Source organism: Urocitellus parryii, chromosome 4 (genome assembly GCF_045843805.1).
Source record: "Urocitellus parryii isolate mUroPar1 chromosome 4, mUroPar1.hap1, whole genome shotgun sequence".
Classification (NCBI taxonomy): Eukaryota; Metazoa; Chordata; class Mammalia; order Rodentia; family Sciuridae; genus Urocitellus; species Urocitellus parryii.
The window spans coordinates 198514959-198535958 of NC_135534.1; the positions used below are offsets into that span (position 1 = coordinate 198514959).

Consider the following 21000-nt stretch of genomic DNA (forward strand, 5'->3'; position numbering starts at 1 on the left):
ATTAAGCTGCCGTTGGAAGAGTTAACTGGGTCCAGGAGGGGAGGGGACAGAGAAAGGTTCTGGACAGGGGAACCTGGTAGGCAGGTCATGGGCAGGAATGTTGCATATTTGAGGACCTGGAAGTTGGCTGGAGTGGCTTGGGGTGGAGAGGGAGGGAGGGAGGGGGAAGATGTCAGGAAATGGGCCGGAGAGATGGATGGGGGGGCAGACCCAGTGCTTGGTAGGCCACACGAAGCTGTAAGAAGCCATTGAGACCTTCTAACAGGGGTGGGGGTGACATGGTTTTATTCGTGCTTGGAAAACCTCCTGGGGAGAATCAATGGACACAACCAAGATGGAGACAGGCAGACAGAGGCAGGGAACTAGCTCAGCGCTTACTGAGGTCCTGGCAGTGTGGAAGGCTGTGTGGAAGGGACTGTGTGGGAATTACTGGCATGAGCCCGGGGGTTGAAGCTGTGAGCTCCATGCAAGGTGGAGGATACGGGGCTCTGACTGTCTCCCCTCCAACTCTTATGGCCCAGTGGAGTAAAACAAGGTAGCCAAAGAGTGGAAGGAGTAACCAGAGAACCAGGAGAAAAACTGGGAGAGTGTGGTGAGAAAGAAGAGAGCAGAAGTTTCCATGGGGTTAAGTTTGGCCAAGAGGTCGGGCTAGATGAAGACGGGAAAGTATCCTTTGGTGTTCCCAACAAGGAAGTCACTGATGGCCTTCCTGAGAGCCACTAAGAAAGATGGCAGACATTTGCATGGGACAAAGTGCCATGGGTGGCTCATATCTATGTCACCAGGATAATATTATATGGTCCAGTGAGACCCGGATCAAAGACAATTGGCTCCTTAGCTCAGACAGTCTGTCGCCAGAACCTTTGAAGCACACAGTGTTGTTCTTTCGCAGTGACCACACGGCCCTGTCAATTTTATATATTTGTTTGCATGTACAGACTGTAACGCCATCCAATTCATCTTCTACAGTCTGGACCATAAGCAATTTGCAATCCTTTGTGTTGCTTTGATGGAAGCTCCCGACAAGTGGACATATGTAGATTTTGCATATATAGTGCATTTGGTAAATCACTTCAGATGCATCCCTGGGGAAGGTGCCACAGGCTCTGTCGCCCCTACAGATGGAAGCCGGCAAGGAAAAGATGGGCCCAGATTGGCTCCCTGGGATACATGTGAGAGCAGATTGGAGGGGGCCAGAGTGGATAGGGGAGTCCGAGAGGAGGGCCTAGGATTCCGAAATGCTGTGCAGCTAATCACTTCCGAGGTGTGTGTGTTGGAGCAGGGGGTGGGATGGCCAGGGGCAGAGGACAGGAGGAAGCAGTGCTAGGAGCAGGAACTGGGAGCATGCTTCTGGCCATCCCAGCTCCAACCAGCCTCCGGGTGCATGCTTTTGTTGAGAATCGGTGAACAGCCTTTTGATAGTTTTATCTCCCTTCCTTCCTTTTCCTTTTGAAAACAGTCTTGCTATGTCACCCAGGCTGGTCTCAAACTCATAGACTCAAGAGATCCTCCTGCCCCAGCCTCCAAGTAGTTGAAACCAAGCCACCAGGCTTGACTAGACCTCCACTTTTCATAGGCGGTTCCTTCCACTCTTCCCTGCAAATATCTTCCTCTTGGCCAATATTGACACGGTTGCTACCTGACCCTGCAAAAGGATCTGTAATCTTTCTGTAATCTCACTGAATTTTCATAACTCCTGTGATGAGCCCTAGTCACAACTCGTCACATCCTCGTTGTGTAGACCCCAAAGCTAAGGCTCAGAGGGATATAATAGCATGTCAGTTCACACAGTGGGCAACACAGTTTAGCCCAGGTGTGAACAGTTCTCTCTGACCCTAAAGTTCACACTATCGTGAAGAATGTTCAGTGAAGACCAAGCAATCAACCAAATAGGTGGTGGGGTTGCTCTCCTTTTGAGTTTGGCGTGGCTCCTGTGGGTTTCTGAGCACTTGGGTCTATTCAGCCCTTTCATTCATTAAACACATCTTCCTAAGGCCAAGCCCCACCCAGACAGCGGGGCTGCTCAGTGGCTCAGACAAGGCTGGTGCCTGGAGGAGCTCACAATCTCCTCCCAGAGACAGACTCCTAACCAGGTGCAACAATCCATACTGTAATAAACAGCGAAGAGGGCAGGTGGGAACAGGTGGGAACGCTCTACCTGGAGGAGTCAGTGAATACCTCCAGGGCTTCCCAGGAGCTGAAATGCCTGAGCTGGATTGTAATGGAGAAATAGGCACAGGCTGGGCAGAGATAGGGAGGACCAGGCCTGGGAAGAGTGAGCAGTCTGTGAATTCAGGAAGGCCTCAGAGAGTGTGCAGGGTTTCAGGGCCTGATTGATGGTGATGCGTATGTGGGAGGAGTCCCAGTTGACTGGGACTAGGGTGTAAAGGACTCCATTGGAGATTGGGGATGGAGGTGTTCATGTCTGGGCTTTGAGTTGAGCACTTAGACGCTATGACTGTATTATCAAAATGAGGAAAGTCATCTTGAGCATGGCCGCTCACGCTTGTAATCTCAGAGCCTCGGGAGGCTGAGGCAAGAGGGTCCCAATTTGGAGGCCAGACCGGGCAGGTGAGCAAAATCCTATCTCAAACAAATAAAAAGGGTTGGAGATGTAGCTCAGTGGAAAAATGTTCCTGGGTGGAGGGTGGGGGAGAGCAAGGAGAAAGAAAGAGGAAAGTGAGTTTTGGAGCAGAACTCCAAAATTCCCATCATGCTTGCTCTGTACCTTAAAATTGTTTGGGGGCTGGGGATGTAGCTCAGTGGTAGAGTGCTTGCCTGACATTACATAAGGCTCTGGGTTTGATCCCCAGAAACACACATATGCAGAAGTTTGAAAAATAAGACAGAATCTGTGTATTTACCATTCCAGTCAAGAAACAAAGTCTCAAAATGGGAGAAGCCCCCTCCTACCACCTTATCACATCTCCCTCTACCCCTCGAGGTAAATACTTCGCTGAATGGTATATTTATCATGCTTCTGAATGTCTTTGTGCATTTGCTACATCTGTGCAATTCTATGTTTCTTAGAGTATTTTGTTTTGCATGTTTTAAAAAATCGGTGTAAATGATATCATATAATTTGATCGTCTGCAACTTGCCTCCCCCCTCACTGGTGGTTCATAAGGAATCTCTAGTTACTCATTTCTTGGCAGTATAGCATTTCTCTGAACACTTCACAATTTGCTTATGCATTCTTCTGATAATAGACACTGAGGCTGTTTCAGAGTCTTCTTTAATCTAAATATTGTTTCAATGAGCAAGAGGCTCTCCAGGTATGTTCCATAGGAAAGCCTGGGTCACCAGGGTACATGCACCCTCAATATTTTCAAAGCTGCCACATCATTCTTGAGTGGCTGTACCCACCCCTGCTCCAGCCAGCAGGGTACCAGAATTCTCCATGCTCCATGTCCCTTCTGCCCCACTTTGTTTTTGTGCCAGTCTGACAGGTGCGAAGTGACACTTTACAGAGGTTTTATATTGCATTTCCCGGGATTACAAATGAGGCTGACAATCTTTGCATATGTTTATTGGCCATTCATTGTTCCTTTCCTGCAAATTGCCTGTTCATATATTTCCCCAATTTTCTAATGTTTCTTTTGAAAATTGATTTGTGAAAGGGCTTTGTATATTTTGGATCTTGTGTCGCACATATTTCCCTTGATAAAAAGGAGTTTCAGGGGCTGGGGTTGTGGCTCAGTGTAGAGTGCTCACTTGGCATGTGTGAGGCACTGGGTTTTAAAAAAAAAGGAGTTTCATATTTTAATTAAATGTATCCATCCTTTTCTTCATGATTTGTGCTTTTCCTATCTTTTTCAAGAAATCCTTTCCTCTTATGTTGTGTTCATGTGTGTTTAAGTCTTCAGTACGTCTGGAATTGATATTTTATGTGTGGTGTGAGGTAGGGATCCCAAGTCACTTTTTTTTTTTTTTTTTTTTTTTAGAACTGGGGATTGAACCCAGGGGCACTTAACCACTGAGCCACATCCCCAGCTATTTTCTGCATTCTATTTTAAGACAGAGTCTGAGTTGCTTAGGGCCTCACTCAGTTGCTGGGAATGACTTTGAACCTGCAATCCTCCTGCCTCAGCCTCTGAGCCACTGGGATTACAGGTGTGCACCACCATGCCCAGCACCCATGACCTTTCCCCCCCTAACATAGATGTACAACTGCTCCAGCACCATTTATAGAGAATGAAACTTTTCCCCACAGATCTGCCTGTCACCTCTGCCAAATATTGCTTCCATATATGTATGGGTCTATTTTTGCAGTCTTTATTCTAGTTCACTGGACTATTTATCCTTAGTCCAATACCACTTGGTCTTGTACCTTTCTAGGCTTATACTTTGAATTAAAAGAGCAAGTGCCTTCTTGAGAGCAGATCCATGTCTTATTCTTTGCATTTTCACTCATTACATGAACATCCATGTAATGGATGTAATACTTTTGCTTACAAAAGGGTATTCCATAGACTGTCTTGAGACCCCCAAACTCCTTTTTGCAGAAGAGGAAACTTAGGCACAGAGGTGAGGTGGCTTGCCAAAGTCACACAACTAGAAAGTGTTGGATTTGGAGTTCTGTAAGATTTCAAAATCTTCTGCAAGTTTTCAAAGCCACCCCCATCTATTCACCCCATATTGTCCACCCTGTCCATGAATTCCTTATTGTCCAGGGTCTACAGATCCTGTATCTGATGTTCACTCCTCTTCCCCTTCATTCATCAAGTAGCTTCTGAGTGATGATGGTGAGCAGATGCTGGAGCCCAGACCCCATTTTCAGGGGCACTTCCTAGTGCGGAGATCAGCCAGAAGGGTGGGACTGCAGGTGTGCATGTTGTGGGACATCATAGGAAGCTTGAGGTCTTGAGGTCGGTGTAAGGAGGTCGGGCCAGATTTCAGAGCCAGTTTAGAGCCAACCTGGGCGTGCACTTGGGCCCAGGGCTGCCTTCAGAGAGGACGCCAGCTTCCCTCTGGAATTAGAGGCGTCCTCCCGCCCTCCCGCCTCGAGAGGCAGGAATGCGAAGGATCAGCTTTCAGCAGAGCTGCGGCTGCTTTCCGGGGAGCTCCCTAAGCAGGCCCTTCCCGAGCGGCCGAATTAACTGGTTCTGTCTGTTGGACTGGGAGAGCAGCTCTCGCTAAAAATAGCGCCCTGCCTGGGCCGCCGCAGTGGGAGTCGGAGCCCGGGCAGACCAAGGAATTGAGGGAGCCCTGCTCAGCGCCCATCCGGGCCTGGCCGGGGACTGACCCCGAAGCCGAGACCGCGGGCACAGCGCTGGCCCCACAGGTGCCGCGGAGGGTGGAAGGCCCGCGGGACCCGGAGCGGCAGAGCCCGTCCGGGATGGGAGCCGGCGGCACGGCCTCCCGCGCCCTGGCCTGGGCCTCCCTGCCGCTGCTGGGGCCTCCGGCCAGCGCGCTCTGCGAGGACACGCTCTGCTGCAGAGGTAAGGCCTGGCGCACTCGCAGGGAGCCTCGTCTGCCTCGCCGACCCCGGGGCCACTGCCAGGGCCCAGGTGGGGCGGACCCAGACGTCGGTACAGGGCTGGGGGGGGGGAGGAGCCAAGAGAACTCTGCAAACTCACCTTTAGTTTGAAAAGGTGGCGGTCCCGCCATCAGGTCCGAAAAGGGTTCGCCCCCTTCTGGCCTCAGTGTTCCTGTCTGGAAAGTGGGACAATAAAATCGTTAAGGTTTAATATATTTCTCGGTCTCCAAGAGAAGTTGGGGGACCCGCCACAGCCGATCGCAAGAATGCGCGAGACGTTTGCCGGAGCCAGCTGGGGTCCTCGGGAGTTTGCCTTGGTGCAAGTGTCGAGGTGCCTTCCGGGTGACATCTCTGCCTGCTGTCCTTTTCCAAAGCTCTTGTCCTCTCTTAGGTCCTTAGGGCCAGAAGCTGCAGATGGAAGCAGAAAGCACTGGAAAGTTTAAGGGGTCAGCAGACATACGAAAATCCTTGCGGGAGGGCAGTGTGCGTTGGCAGAGGGGTGGTTTTGTAAGCAAAGTCGAGACCCGCTGCTCGGTGCCCTACCCCTAGAGCCCTGGAGCTAAAGCCAAGGGAAGGACCCCGGCTGCTAGCTGGGCCGCGGGCGCGCTCGATCGCGCCAGGCCCGGGGAGCGGAGGGGGCGTGTAGCTCCGCCTGGATCCCAGCCCTCGCCGGGGCCCGGGCTCCGGCTGGGCGCAGAGGGGTCGGCCCTGCCCAGTCCGGCCGGGGCGGGGCGGCGGTAATGGGGTCGATCGACCAAACAGGTGCGCCCCCGCCCCTTCCCTCCACGCCCCTGCTCGGCCCCCGGCCGGGCGGGCGGAGCTGCAGGCGGCTGGGCCTGGGATTGGCAGGGCCGGGCTGGCCCGGTGGCCGAGGAGTCCGGGAGCCGGAGAGCCGCGGCGCCGGGGGAGGTGCGGAGCCGACGGGAGCGCGTTCCTGTCGGACCTGCTTCGCTCGACCCAGCTGGCGCCACGGAAACTTTCCTGCCGCCGCCCTGGGACCCCGGGACCCCGCGTGCCAGTGACTCGGCGGCTTCGCCAGCCTGGCCCTGGGTGGCTCCAGCTCCGGCGCCTTCGGGATGGCAGCGCCCGGCGGCCAGGCCGGCGCGTAGAGGTAAAAGCTGGCGACCGCGGGTCAGGCGGAGGGGGCTCTGCAGGCTTGAGGGATCCGAGCCGGGTCCAGGGCTGGAGAGGAGCGGGGGGGCTCGGATGCAAAGTATTGGGGTGCAGGACTGAGGAGTGGGCCGCAGCTTTGCTTTATTTACCCCTCTTTCACCTACAGCCTCCTCTCCCGCGGGGACTTCTGTACCAAATGTTGACCCTTTAAACTTTGCTGAGCGTTACCCTCTATCTTTGACCTCGGGGCTCAGGGCTGCCACTGGGTCCTCCGGAGAGGAGGGTGTCCCGAGGAAGGTACCCAACTGGGGCCCGCACCAGCAGAAGTTGAGGTGGCCAGGAGTCTCCCAAAACTTCAGACCCTTTCACCTCACCCCACGGAGGCAACCCTCGCTGCCCAGAGCCAGGCAACCGAGGCCCCCAAATTTGGGGTATTTTTGTTGTTCTACCTAGCCAGTTCTCAGTTATGAGAGGGCAGGTGGCTGAAGTGAGGTCTCTTTTCTGTTTCCTGTCTGCTTTGAACCCCACCCTCCATGAAAATGCCTTGAGCAAAACAGAGCGAAAACCCGGTCCAAAACCTTCTAGCTTCCGGCTCCCAGCCTGGGGGCAATGGTATCTGGGTTTTCTGGTTGCTGGATGGTTCACACTTGAACTATCTGGTGTGTGCCTGGCTCTACACCTGCTCTTTCTGCCCTGAGGGGGAAGATGGGATTCTATCTTAATTTTAATTATGGGTGGGTAAGTAGATAGCTCATCACTAATGAAGATCATAATCAAACATTATCCCCCCTGAAACATTAACTCCTTTCTTGTTTTCTTTATCTGAGACTATAACTCTGAGAGTGTAAAACCAAACACCCAGTTTTGGGGGAGAACCTGGATTGAAACCTCAGACCCTTCTGCTTGCTAGCTGGGAGCCCTTGGGTGGGATTCTTAACCTCTCTGAGCTCTAAAGTCCCATCTCAGTGGGATGTAGCGAGACATTTGTGAGGTAAAAGTGGAAGGCACCTGGTTCATACAGAAGGCTTGAGCAGCCAGTCTACACCCTGGACCTTGAGCCACCTTGTTGCTTGAGGGATTAAGCACCCCCTGTCTCAGTTTCCCCTCTCTTCAGAATGAGTAAAGCCCAGACTCTCTTAAGCAGCCCCTCTGAGGAAAGTGCAGGGATGCACACGCCCGCCCTTGGGGACACACGTTATTGAAGAATGCCCCACCATTTTCTTCCCTGCCATTAGCCATGCCAAGAGTGTCAGGCCTTGCCTCGGCTCCCTTTGGGTCCTTGGGAGTAACTATTAGAAATATCAGGGCCTGTCACCCCACCCCCACCCCAGGACCTTGGCTTCTGCAAAGGAACCAATTACCAGAATGATGGGGAGAGGGACTGACCTTCAGAACCTGGCCCCAAGTCACCTTCAAGATCATCTAGGCCACCCCCCTCCTCATTTTTTTTCCTGGTGCCACACCCCTGCCTGGCGAACATCTAGTCTTTTCCTCTAGGATCCTCTAGTAACAGTGAGCTCAGGGGGCAGCTGGTTTCATGATTGGGCATCTCTAGTCTATCAAAAAATTCTTCCTGTTTAGAGCAGAAATCTGTGTCCCTGTTACTTCTACCCCCTGATTCTAGCACAACCCTTCGGGCATCTCTTACTAGCTCAATTATTCACTGAGGTCCCCTGGTGCCTGGCATTCTGTTCCTATCCTCAGGCATTCGGCACACTGGAACTGAGTTTGGCAATGATCACAGCACCATTTATTGAGTGTTTATTATATGCCAGGACCTGTGCTGGAGGCTTTGCACACATTTCCTTGCATCCTTAAGACAACCTCATGAGACCGATCATTTTTTATCCTCATTTTGCCTATAAAGAAACAGGTTTAGAGAGACTAAGGGACTTAGCCAAGGTCATACAGCCAGTAAGGTCTGGGCTGTACCCCAAACCCAGCCTCTGGATTAGCACCCATGCGTCTCATGATATTTCCTCCCACTCTTTCATGCATGTCCATGTGTGTGCACGTGAGCACATGCACGTGTGTGTGTGTGTGTGTGTGTGTGTGCACAGTTCATGCGCATGCTCCTGTGCCTGTGGTGTGTGTCAGGTACTTTCATCGTACGAATGGGGGGGGGCACCTATTAAAATGCAAATTCCTCATCTTTACTCCAGACTTAGGCACCTGCCTTGAAAAAAATTCTCCAAGCCCTTCTCTTGCACAGCACCGTTTGAGAACCATAACAGTAAGGAATTCTTAGGAAGAGAATATGGCATGCAGGTCCCAAGAAGTCTCAACTGCAGTCTTGGCATCATTCTTTTAAGCTGGTTGGTTTTTCTTTCTGGAGCTGCCTCCCCACTTCAGAAGGGGCATGCCCCTACACCCTCAGCAAGGTGATTGCTGTCTGTGGGAGTCCCCGGGTGGATGTCTGGGGCTCTGGGGTAGGCCGTGGGGACAAAGGAGCCTGGTGAAATTTTACTAGTGGATGTGCAGGGGGATGGGCCTGTTACCCCCACCCCCACCCCCACCCCAGGACCTTGGCTTCTGCTTTGTGGTAGGTCTGGCACACCTTGGGTTTGTGCACCTTGTGCTTGGGTTTCTCAGTCAGGTTAGGGGGTACCTTGGAGAAGAGGGCAGGACTCTTTTCCCCTACATACCTTCCTCCTCCATCCTCCCACGGTGGCCTCTGACCTTCCCATGCCATGAGGCGCCGGGCTGAATCTGGGGGGGGGGGAGGGGAATGCACTGGTTCTGCCATGCGCACATCTGCAGTTTGAATCTGGTAGAAAGAAATTCCTCTCTCTCTGGAGGGCTGCTCTGCTGGCTGTGGGTAGCTCTGGGGGAATGTGTCATCTGAGGACCTCTGGGCTGGGCTGGGCTGGGCTGGCTGGGAGGGCTGTGGGGTGAAAGGCTCCCCTACACAGACCTCAGCAGTGTCGCCTTCCGGCTCCCAGCTCTGCTCTGCAGAGAGGGCTTGTTCTGCTTTATCCTCTTTGATCCTGCGGAAGGCACAGAAGTATTAAACACCCATTTTATGGAAAAGGTCGCTGGAGTCCAGAAAGCTGCAGTGACATGTCCCAAGCCCTAAGGTGTGTGGGAGGGGCTGGGGAGGTGGCAGAATGGGGACTGGAACTCAGGTCCCTGACAATGTGCTCTGGCCTTTTTTGTGCTGTATCCCACACCTGGCTGTTTTCTGCTCCCCCTCTCGAGGCTTTGGTGCCAGAGCCCCTGTCTGGAAGCAGGAAGCCCTGGGCCTTGATCGGCTGTGTGACCCCCGTGTGACCCCCGTGTGACCCCCGGCAGGGCTGGTCTTCTCTTCACATCCCTGGCTGTGAAGCGGGTGGAGTTGAGGTCATTCAGCTTGGTCCCTAAGGTTCTTGCAACCTTGACCTTCATGGGCTGTACTTTGGCCTGCAGTTCTGGGAGAGGGAGTCTGATGGGCTCAGGGCATGAGGGACAGGTCGGGTCAGCCAGCAGGGTGCCGCACGGGGAGTGATGAACTCAGCCAGAAAGGCTCTTCTGGACCTGGGGTGCAAAGGGCCCGGAGCACTGGGCAGAGGGAACGGCAGCCAGAGAAGCCCAGGGTGGGGTGAGGTTGCTCACCTCCCAAGGGAACAGTCTCTTGGGCTCTGAACACGCGGAGAGTGATGGTGGGGGTCCTGGAAGGAAACCAAGTGGGGAGAACAGGGTTCTGGGAACAACCCAGCTGGAGTCCCCCTCCAGTCTAGAGTAGCTGGGGCCAAGAGACCAGCGGGCTGTGCAGGCCCCTTCTCTCCCTCCCAGGCTACCGGTGCCTCTCCTGGGGCTTCCTCAGCCTTCCCTGACCCCAGCCCTGACACAACGGCTCTCACCTCTCCCTGGAGCAGCTGGCTGAAGTGACCCAGCTGCCTTCTCCCCGTGCGGGGGTCGGGGGGGGGGACCCTGGCAGCCTGGCCTCCTGAGGCAGGCCCTGGATAGCTGGACCTTGTTAGCTACCTGAGTCTTCTTCCTCTCCAAGCATGGCTCCCTGTCACCCACCCACCGCAGGAGACCGGTGTGCCCTGGCCAGCAAGGCCTCGTGTCTGGCTCCGGCTTTCCTCCCCTTCGGTCTCCCTCAGATTTCAGACTTCATGCTTCCTGGTCTCTGCCTGTGACTCCCAGAAGGTCCCCTCTGCCACTGCTTCATACCCAAATCATTACTTCCCTCTGGGTCTAGCACAAATGTCACCTCCATTGGGTTTCTTCTTCCCACTCAGGGTGGGCCCCCTCTGCTCAGTGCTGGCTCGAGTGCTGATGAACCGACCTGCTTTACACGTCCCTGTGGGCTTGTCTGTCTCCCACGATGGGCTCTGAACCTCTTGAGGCCGCAGACCTGGCCTTGTGTCATCTCAGTGCCCACATAATGGGTGTGGCCTGGCAAGGGCCTTCCTTGGTCTAGTAAATGCTCGTCCAGCTTTGTGGCCTTGGACTGGCTTTGAACCAGGCTGCTTCTGACTCAGGGCGTTTTCCCCTGCACCCAGCTCCCCGCATGATCAGGTGGGGAGTCTCTCAGTTCCTGCCTCGGACTGGGCTGGCTCCAGCTGAGGGATAGAGAGGGTTTCTTTGGGTTTTTGCGGAAAGACATCCCTGTATTCTTTGGTTCATTTTTTTTTTTTTTTGCATATTAGGCTCTTTTTTAAAAATAACTTTGTTTATGTATTTTTATGGGGTGCTGAGGATTGAACCCAGGGCCCCCGCATGTGCTAGGCAAGAGCTCTACCGATGAGCCACAACCTCAGCCCCAATCTTTGGTTCGTTCTTGATCTGCTCTACGTGTATAGTGGGTTCTGAGGATGGAAGTCCTCCCTCATGCATGCTAGGCAAGAGCTCTGCCACCAGCCACATCCCTAGCCCTGATTTTCTTTCGAAGCCTATTCTGACTTTGTGGCCTCAAAGATGGGCAGGCCTGGAAGCAGGTGTGGCAAAGCCACCTGTCAGTCCCCTCCTGCAGGCTGAACTTCAGGTCTCACATAGGAACAGTCAAAACTCACCTGGTTCTTTAGGAAAGGCCTGTGGGGTCACGGATGTGACACCAGGGGCACAGAGGGGTCATTATGACTGTTCTACCCTGTGTTCAGAGAGGGTTGACAGCCACATAGGCCCAAGTGGAAGGAACAAAAAGGAAGACAGATATTCATTCCCTCCCTCCCTGGGTCCAGTGCTCACTGCCATCCAGGGGGCTGACCGTATGGAGGACTTACCAGTCAGGGAGCATTGTTCCTCTGAGAGTTCCATGTTGGGATCATTTTCTGGGCTATGTCATTAGACGAGGGTAAACCCAGGCAGCGGCCTGTCAGGGAGGTGGGACAGAGGAATGGGCCATGTCTATGAATTTGACCCACACCCACACAGGTGGGCCAGGTGGCCAGGCAGGAGAGCTCTGCCCAATGGAGGAAGTCTCCGTCCCCTCATAGGTCATGGTGGCTGGTATCTGTTCAAAAGCATCTGGAGCATTTTTGAGGGGTGCTGGGGATTCTAAAGAGAGAGGAGACAGGTGGCTGATTTTGTGTCCGGACCCCACAAATCTCTTGCCCAGATGGAGGCTGGCAGGGCCAGCCTGAATATTTCCCTCATTGTCCTCACTGTCACCTTCTCAGTCCACCTGTCTTGCCTCGTCCCCCACCTAGACTGAGCATCCACCGTGGTGCCCCATGGCTGTCCCCTCTAGGTGACCCCAGAGCAGGACTCACCTTGTCAGAGACAGGCTGGGAGGCGAAATGGGGTAAATGAATACAGCAACAAGAGGGTGGCCCTCCTCCGCCTCTCCAGACCCATCTGGCTGTCACTCGTTGGAGAATATGTGACGACGGAGGCCACCAGGAGACGGCTGTTTGCTGGGGCCAGTGAGGACCCGGCCAGACATAATGGAAGCTGGCGGTGGCCGGAGCACAGACTGCGTGGCCTTTCCTGGCAGAGGGAAGCCATCCAAGAGGGCGCTGCTTCCGGGAGGAGAGAATTCCCAAAAGGCTCAGTCAGCCCCCTGATAGGGATCTGCAGGGCGTGTGAGGGATTTGTTTTTCGGCCAGGATGTGGGGAGTTAAAAATAGACACCGTAATCCCTGGGGATCGTGTCACACTTGAGGCTGTGCAGAGCCCTCTGGCTCCATTATCTGACTCGAGTGGCTGGGCCGCCATCGACGTAGGCAGGGCCTGCTTCAGAGAGCGCTGGGAGGCCTGGGCCCGGTTTCTGGCTGCGGACGGTGCCCACAGTTCAGCAGCATGACCACCTGTGTCTGCGCCCCGGGACCCTCTATCTGCGCTCACGTCCAGTCTGCAGGAGGGGAGGGCTGCTGGGACAACGGGGCAGGTTTTCCTGTATGCCTTTTTTGGGGGGATGCTGGTTCGGAATCCTCTCCTTTGAACATCTGAGTGTCCCTTGCCCTCTGGCCCTGGGCCTTTATTAGCCGTGCTCCTTCACCAGCGAGGTCAAGGTCCTGGCCGGTCAGGACAGGAGCTGGACCAGACCTGAGCTGGACAGACCATTAGAAACCCTCTGGTGCAGACCTTCTGTTTCAGGACCGGGTGGTCAGAGGCCCGGGTCTGCCTGACCCTTCAGGAGCGCTCATGGTGGAGCTGGCTGTCCACCCACACCTTCGGGGCCATTGCTGTCCTCGGCTACATCTGTGCTCAGGGCCACCCTGCTTCTCCCGCCCTAGGGCCAGGGAGTCCCACTCGGTGGGGATCCCATTTTCTCAGGCTGGGCTCTTTCTGGAGCCGGGAGCCAGCGGTGCCAGGCCTTTTGGGGGTTCCCAGAGAGGGCTCCTGGCGTCGGCCTTGGCTTAGTCACAGGGATGAGATCACTCCTCACCTCTGGATCGGGGAGGATGCCAAGGTTGGGGAACTTTCACTCTGAGCCACTTGTTGACTTGTGTGTGTGTGTGTGTGTGTGTGTGTGTGTGTGTGTGTAAGAAAAACAGACCTGTCGGTTGGGACTTTGTACTTGGCCCATGAACTGTCGGCCTGGGGAAGCCACTGGGGCTTGAGCTGTGCCATCTGACAGCTTCCCAGGACAGTGGCTGTAAGTCAGGGAAGAGCTTGGACTAGAGCCCAAACCTGATGTCAGCTCTCACTGTGTCTCATACTGGCTGTGTGAGCCTGACCAAGGTGCATGACCTCTCTGGGCTATAAGAAAAATACCTAGCAGCTCATGCTTTCTGAGTACTTCCCATGGGCCAGGCATCATCAGGTTTAAGGCTCTCTAAGAACTAGCCCACTTCATTCTTCTTTGAGTACCAGGGATTGAACTCAGGGCCACTCGACTACTGAGCCACATCCCAGCCCTTTCTTGGATTTTATTTAGAGACAGGGTCTCACTGAGTTTCTTAGTGCCTTGCTTTTTGCTGAGGCTGGCTTTGAACTTGTCATCTTTCTGCCTCAGCCTCCTGAGCCGCTGGGATTACAGGGATATGCCACTGCACCCGGCTCCGCTTCATTTTTACAACAGACTGTGAGGTTCTGTTACCATTCCCATTCTGTAGACGAGGAGACTGAGGTCCAGAGAGGAGGACGGACTCCCTAAGGTCACCCAGCTGGGAAGGGGTAGAGTCAGGGTTTGAAATGCAGGTCTTCCCGACTCCACAGCCTGCTGCATCAAGCACTGCTGCTCTGCCCTCCAACCGCTTGAATGCCTCCTGAGGAATCATGAAAGTATCATTACCGAGAGGCAGGCCAGGTGTGACGAAGCGGGTGAGGGTAGCAAGGGGATGAACGAGAGGTCCTGGGCTACATTGGCTTCATCTCCAACTCCCACTTCAGCACCATCATTGAGCAGCTAGGGAGAGGGAACAGAGGGAAGCAGGTAGGGCTCTATCCAGGTGCCATGGAAGGAAAGGCACACATCAGAAGACACGGGTTCACCGCCTGAGTCCATTTCTTTCCACCCCTCTACCTGTTGGCTTTTCTGAGACTGCTGTTCATTTCTTTCCCATCCTCCCCTGCAGGGACCTTCAAGGCAGGGGGGCTGCTGCGGGCATTTTTCTCTGAGTGGAGTGACCCATAGCAAGGCGCTGATTCAGATTCGGAAGAGGATCTGCTGGCTGCTGAGTCCGGGGCTTGGGATGGGAGGTGGCAGAAGAGCCCAGTTTCCACTGCAGGGAGCCTGGAAGGGTGGAGAGGCTGAAGGTGGGTGTGTGGCCTGGGTCCTTCAGACAGACCTGGGTCCGCGATACCAGCCATTGGACCTCAGGCAGAGCTACCTCGTTCTCCATCCTAACTTATTCCTGGGGACCATGACACCTATTTCCTGGGGCGGGCGTCAGGTAACTTGGACCCAGGAGAGCGCGATGCTGGGCCCACAGACAAGCGCACGGGGTGTTCCTGTTTTTGTGATGGCTTGTCATTTGCACTATCATTACAAGGGTCTCTAAGAAGACTGCTTGAGCTGTGGTCTTGGGAGGCTCAGGCCCTCGCTGCTTTCCAGAACTCCCTTCCTCTGGCAGAGGCAGTTCCGGGGAGGGAGAGGTCAGAATCATTTACTCACTTTTCTTGTAAACCTGGACAGGGACTCAGATCAGCCAAATCCACAGGCTTCTGAGTGTGGGATTTTAAGGGAGCGGCTTTGGTGGATAGAGAAAAGGGTTAACGGAGAAGAAGATTCTTGGAGGTGCTGGGAGGGTTCCTTCTCCTGGCGCCCCCCCACCCCGCCCCTCGGGCTGTTTCTGTGGTTTAAGGCACCGGAGAGTCGGCTGAAGCATCCTGCTGGCCCGGGAGTCTGAGGCTGGCTGCTCCCTGCCTCCCTCCCTCCTTCCCCAGGGTCCACGCTAGCTAGAGTCCCGTAGAGGGAGAGCGCGCCCTGCCTCGGGAGAGGCCACATGCTTGTGTGGACAGCAGGGACAGGGTGAAGGGTCAGGGGGCTTCCCAGGGGAACAGGCCTGGAGCCAGCCCAGGACGGTCTTCCAGGTAGCTGAAGAGGGCATTGCAAAACCCACTTTCCCCCAGCTCACCTGGTTGTCCGTGGTGGCCATGTAGCTAGGTCAGCTGAGAGCACCCAGGCCCAGCGGGCAAGACCTGCAGGGAGGTGAGGAGATGTCGAACCCTGCCTCATTTTCCCCATTGGGCCCAGACCTTGCCAGAGCCCCTTCTCTGTTGGACATGCTCCTGGGGAGGGAACAAGAAGGACCAGGAGCAAGGAGATGTGGATTTGGTATCTGAGCTAGGTTTGTCACCTCCCAGCACCCGCCCCCCTCCCCCAGGCAGGTCATTTCACTGCCTGCGCCTCAGTTTCCACCCAAGGGGGAGAATAGTGCCACCCATGTCACCGTCACCGGGTTGTTTTGAGACTTGGGTGAGGTCATGCTTGTGAAGTGCTTATCTCGGAGCTGGCATGGGGTGAGTGCTTGTCATCATCAACCGTCCTGGCCGGGGACACACCTCGACTGCCCCTGCCTCCCCCTCCTGCCTGAGTTCCTGTTTGTTGTTGACATCCTCTGCACCTTTAAGCATTTGTGTCCTAGCTGGAATTCCTCTGTGCATTGTCTAGTTAATTACCTAATTGAATTAAGGCACACAGTTTTACTTCCTTTCCAGTGCAAGGGCAGGAAGTGGCCTGGTGCCTTCTTTACGGGGATCGAGATGAGTATTGAGATGTATTTGATGACAGTGGTGATACCTCCCTCTCCTGAGAGGCCTGTTCCCACTTAGAGCAGCTCCGTGGCCCGTCAATCAAGCCGCAGCCACGTGCTTAGAAACATAATTCTTGTTGAGGATGTTGGTGGCTTTGGCCACGTGTTTCTTTCCGTGCCAACTTGCTGTTTTGGCACCTTCTGGCCCACTCATGGATGGATAGTGGAAAAGACTTCCTTTTAAATATTTAGAACAAGTGACCCATGAACAGATCTGAGAAGTGCATTCAAAGGAACATAAATAAAGAATCAAGGCACCAGGAGAAGCTCGGGTGACAGGGAGCCAGCCACTCTGCTCTGCACTTGGACGTGGGTGGCGCTGGCTTTTGCCCAGCCCCTTGTCCCTGTGGAGGGGGAGCCGAGTGGGCCTGAGATGGATGTGCTGGGCCTTCAAATCCCTGCCCTGTCACTTAGTAGCTGAGTGAATTGAAGCAGCCACTTAAAGTGGCTCCAGAGCAAGAGACACAGAGAACCTGCCTCTTGGGCGTCATAAAGAATGGCCTAGCACTTACTGAATACTCCTGAGTCGGCCATTATTTTTACCCAAGGACCTTAAACAAACTGCAGCATGTTCTTTACCCTATGGCCCTCCCCATCCTGCCTCTTCCTTCTCCAAAGATAACACCCAGGGCCCCGGGTGACCCGGCTCTCCGCCTTTGCACTCCTGATAGGCAGGTCCTGCTGTGTGGCATGTCCCCACCCTGTTCCTGCCCACAGATTCCCTCCTCTTTCTTTCAGAACTTATCCCAAGCACCATGCTTTCCGTGACATTTTCCTGAGGCCAACCCTGTCTTAAGTGCCTTGTGGCCTTTTCATGCTGTGGATCTACAGCCTGGCTGGCCCACGTGTGCTCCGTCGAATGTTCGGCTGTTCAGATGCTCCGAGGAGAGGAGTTGAGAACGGCTCCACGTTTGCTTGTGCAGTTCCCAAACACGGATGCAGTCGTAAAGGCTCTGGGAGGGCCTGCTGAAGGAAACCTGGGGAGCTTTGTCTGCCCCAGCCCTCTCTCACCTCTGATGGTAGCACACGTTCTTCTCGGAATGCCTGGTGACAAGCTTTGTGACGCTCTTGGAGATGTGGCATTGTAGGCCCCTATATAACAGTGGGATGCTCTGGCCCCCTTTACCATGAAGGAAACCAAGACCCAGAGAACCCAGTAACTGGCTCCAGATCAGCCAGTGTCTGTCCCTCTGTCACCACCTGGATCCACTGGCAGGTCCTTCATGGGGGTAGAGGGCCAGGTGGCAAAGTAGGGCAGGGTGTGACAGCCCAGACCCACTCTTGAAGAGCCTTTGGCCTTGTGGAGATGAGATGGACATAGGGAATAGGGTGATTAACTGCCAGTTGTGTGTCTGAGACCCTCGAAGCCCTGTCCTCAGTCCTCATTCCTGCCCAAGGAAGGACATAGGAGTTGCATGTCCTCGGAGAGCCCAGCAGGCCACACGGCTGAACGGGGCCCTGCCTGACCCCCACCCCCAGCAGGTGGATTCCCAAGGCCCTTCTGGAGTCCCCTGCAGGGACGCAGCCCATGGAGATGGCAGGAGCTGCAGGGAAGGGAGCAGCCTCTGTTTATCGATGCACATTTCCCCTGCCATTCTGGGGAAAAACGCTTTCTTTTAGATTCCTCTTTTATTATCTGAAATTCTCAGGGGAGCAATTACCTGCCGGTGGGAATTATCTACCGTCTTTATTCTGCTGCCTGTCTGCCTGGGTTCTTCCTTGGAGTAATTGATTCGAATAACTCAGAGCTGCTGAATGTTGCCTTAGGAGTGGGTGCTGGGGCAGAGGCAGGGGAATACCCACAAAGGCCTTTGGGAAGGCGTTGGCGGCCAGCGGCTGCTGATAGGTGGTGGGGGCTGAGTCGGTGGTTGTAGATGATGCATTTTTTTTAGCTTTGAGTTTTTCCCTCTGTTCGGAAGGTGTGTGGGTGTGCTCTGCCTGGAATGGGGACAGGTTTGCCGGAGGGAAATGAGGAGCTGAAGCAGGGGTTCCCAGGTCCTGTGGGCTGGGTCACCCTGCCATAGCAGGTCAGTGCTGGGCATGGGTTCCGGCCTGACTCTGGCCTTGGCCTTGACCCTGTCTCTGTGAGAGCCCTGGAGGTGGTGGGAACTCCCTGGAGAACCTTTGAGGAGAAGAGCTGCTGGGAATTGGCCTGACCCTTCTCCTGGGCAGACCCAGTCCTGTCCCCCACCCAGGGCATGCCCTGTCCCCTGGGAGGGGGGGCCAGGCTGGGGCACCCGGCTGCACCGGGGTGGAGAAGGGCATGAAGGGCGGACCTCGGTGGGTGGGGGTGGCCCCGTGTGACTGTGCTCAGTGGATAAAAGCCAGAGTGTCAGGGCAGGGGGATGAATGTTCTCCCGGGAACAGTCCTGATTTCAAACCAGACAAATGCGCTGGGTGTGGAAGGAAAATCTTGGACTGGAAGCCTCCCCCATCTCTGTCCCGTTGGGGCCTATGAGGATAGGTTCCATGAGGTTCCTCTTCTCCCTTCCTCCCCGCTCCCTCCTCCAGACCCACAGGGCACAGTTCTGGTCTAGCCCCAAGGATGGCCTGTCCCTGGTCACAGTGAGCACAGGCCTCTGGACACTGTGACTCCGCCACCACCCTCCACCTGGGTGCCACATGGCATCTCCCCCTTCTTCTCCGATGAGGAAATAGAAGTTTGTTCACTTAGGGGGTCAGTGGAGGGCGAGGTCTTGCGCTGGTCTCGGGCCTGAGTGCAGGGCTGGGATCTTCAGATGCCCAGTGTTAGAAGGGGTGGCACACGTGGGGAGGGCCCCTGATCTCTGGTTCTGTCACGGCTTGCAGCTGGAATTGGTGCCGTGATTGTTACTTGGGTCTGTGTCTAATCACCTGCCAGACCGGGAAGCACCCACAAGACAGGGACTCTGTCACCTCGAGATCAGGGCTCAGTGCCCAGCTCAGTGCTTCTGTGGGGACCAGCCAGGGCTTTTCCAGGTATAAAGACAACCGCCCCCACCCAGCTGGCCAAAGCTGAAGGGATTTTCTGGGTTCATGTATTTAAAAAACCCAAGGAGGCCCAAGTAAATGATCAGACATGATATCTGTCTCTCTCCTCCTATGCCTGCCCCCTGTCCCCCATTACTGGGCTCTGCTTCTTCCCTGCACTGGGAATGGTGAAAGGAGAGTCCCCAGGAAAACTGGGCACACAGGACCAAACACAGGTATAAACAAACAAGCCACCCATAAGCATGCAATGTGAGTATTATGAATGGTTGTTAAACTCAATGGATAGTGTGTGTGTGTGTGTGTGTGTGTGTGTGTGTGTGTGCGCGCGCGCACTGGGGATTGAACCCAGGGTGCTGTACCAACAGGCTGCATCCCAGTCCTCGCTAAATTGCTGAGGGTGGCTTTGAAATTGGCGATTCTTCTGCCTCAGCCTCCTGAGCTGCTGGGATTACAAGAGTGCATCACCGCTTTGGACTCAATGGATTTTTGTAGAAACATTTTTCCCCTTAAGAGGGAATTTACCTTGTAGGTCCAATACCCAGGCACTGCGTCTCCTATCAACCAAACTGTGCATTGAGAAGGGTTCTACAACTGCACCTTGGCTCAGCAGAAAAGAGTCCCATGATTGGTTAATGATGTGCCCTAGCCTTGTGTCGGGCTGCAGGGTAGGGTGTGGCAGAGTGGGTGCTGCGTGTCTACCATGCCTGGCTGCTGTGAGTTTGGGTGTTATAGAAGTTCTTTTAAGGGTTGACCATAGCCAGGCGCTGTGGCACATGCCTATAATCCCAGCTACCTGGGAGGCTAAGGCAGGAGGATCTCAAGTTCAAAGCCAATCTGGGAGACTTGACAGACCCTGTGTCAAATTAAAAAATAAAAAGGGCTGGGGATATAGCTCAGTGGTAGAACACCCCTGGGTTCAATCCCCTGTACCATGAAAAAGAAAGAAAGAAAGAAAAGTTGAAAACAATTGGGTTGAACCTAAATAATGTTGGCAGCTTCTTCCAAACCTTAAAGGCCAAGTGTGCATGCTTGGCAGCCCTTTCTGTCCAGGTGCAATGGCCCCCTCTAGAACCAAGAGAATTATAATGCAAAAGCACGCGATGAAGGGTGACTGTTGGAAGGTGTGGCTCCTGGCACTCTGAGGAATCTGAGGAGGACTTCAAGTGCTTTGTGACAAAACTGAACTGTTCTCTGCAGTGACAGAGTCAACACATCTATATGGAGTATCTACCATGCGCCAGGCACTGTTTTAATGAAACTGAGAAATTCTCCCACTGAACTATTTAAGGCCAAGCCTGTGAGAGAAGAGATGTTGGAGGAGGAGGCAGATCTTAGGATTCCTTTTTTTTTTTTTTTTTTTTTTTTAGTGAGGATTTGGTGAGAATTGAAGATGCCGTTACACTTGAGCAGAGTGTGGTATGATCTTGGTAATGATTTCACAAGCTCCCTGAGATTCACTCTGGTGCCCGGAATTCCACCGTTAGTGACTGATTCCTTTGAATTAAACCCGGCTCTTTCTCGCTTAGGTCTCAGGTTCTGAGAGGACACGGAATGAGGATGATGTCAATCATCCCCAAGTCCTCCCTGGGTTGGAAGTTAGGATTTGTTTTTCTCTCCCATGACAAGGCTCTTAGAAGACAGGACCCCTATGAGGGGTGGGGGTGGTCATAGATGGAGTTAAATAGGGGAGCAGGGTACAACCTGGAGCTGGCGGTGACAGTCAAAGTCTGCACTTCCACGTCACTCTGCGGCGGGCTCCACCCTGGTCGCTAAACTTAGTAATAGTTAACATTTTTAGTCATCAGATCGCTT

At 54.2% G+C, this 21000-nt stretch overlaps 1 protein-coding gene and 1 long non-coding RNA gene across 9 annotated transcripts in view; one reads left to right on the forward strand and one right to left on the reverse strand.

Annotated features, from left to right (window-relative positions):
• Dab2ip (DAB2 interacting protein) overlaps positions 1 to 21000 on the forward strand; it is a 184099-nt gene that overhangs the window by 17578 nt on the left and 145521 nt on the right. Inside the window, exon 1 of one of the 3 annotated variants that reach the window (XM_026410368.2) lies at positions 5002 to 5441. The exons of 1 other annotated variant lie outside the window; for it this stretch is intronic. In XM_026410368.2, the coding sequence (XP_026266153.2) occupies positions 5339 to 5441 (103 nt within the window). In that variant the 5' untranslated portion in view covers positions 5002 to 5338. Of the gene's footprint in view, positions 1 to 5001; positions 5442 to 6289; positions 6591 to 21000 lie in introns of those variants that run through there. One more of the 3 variants, XM_026410375.2, reaches the window with a different exon arrangement.
• On the reverse strand, positions 4711 to 12502 carry LOC144254159 (uncharacterized). 6 transcript variants are annotated; one of them, XR_013343447.1, is made up of 5 exons: positions 12289 to 12502; positions 11800 to 11888; positions 5793 to 5887; positions 5580 to 5655; positions 4711 to 4789 (listed from the first exon to the last, which is right to left on the reverse strand). It is a non-coding gene; the product is annotated as an uncharacterized LOC144254159 (long non-coding RNA). The 6 variants fall into 6 exon arrangements; XR_013343448.1 differs by lacking the exon at positions 4711 to 4789 and adding an exon at positions 4923 to 5002; XR_013343451.1 differs by lacking the exons at positions 4711 to 4789; positions 5793 to 5887 and adding an exon at positions 4923 to 5002.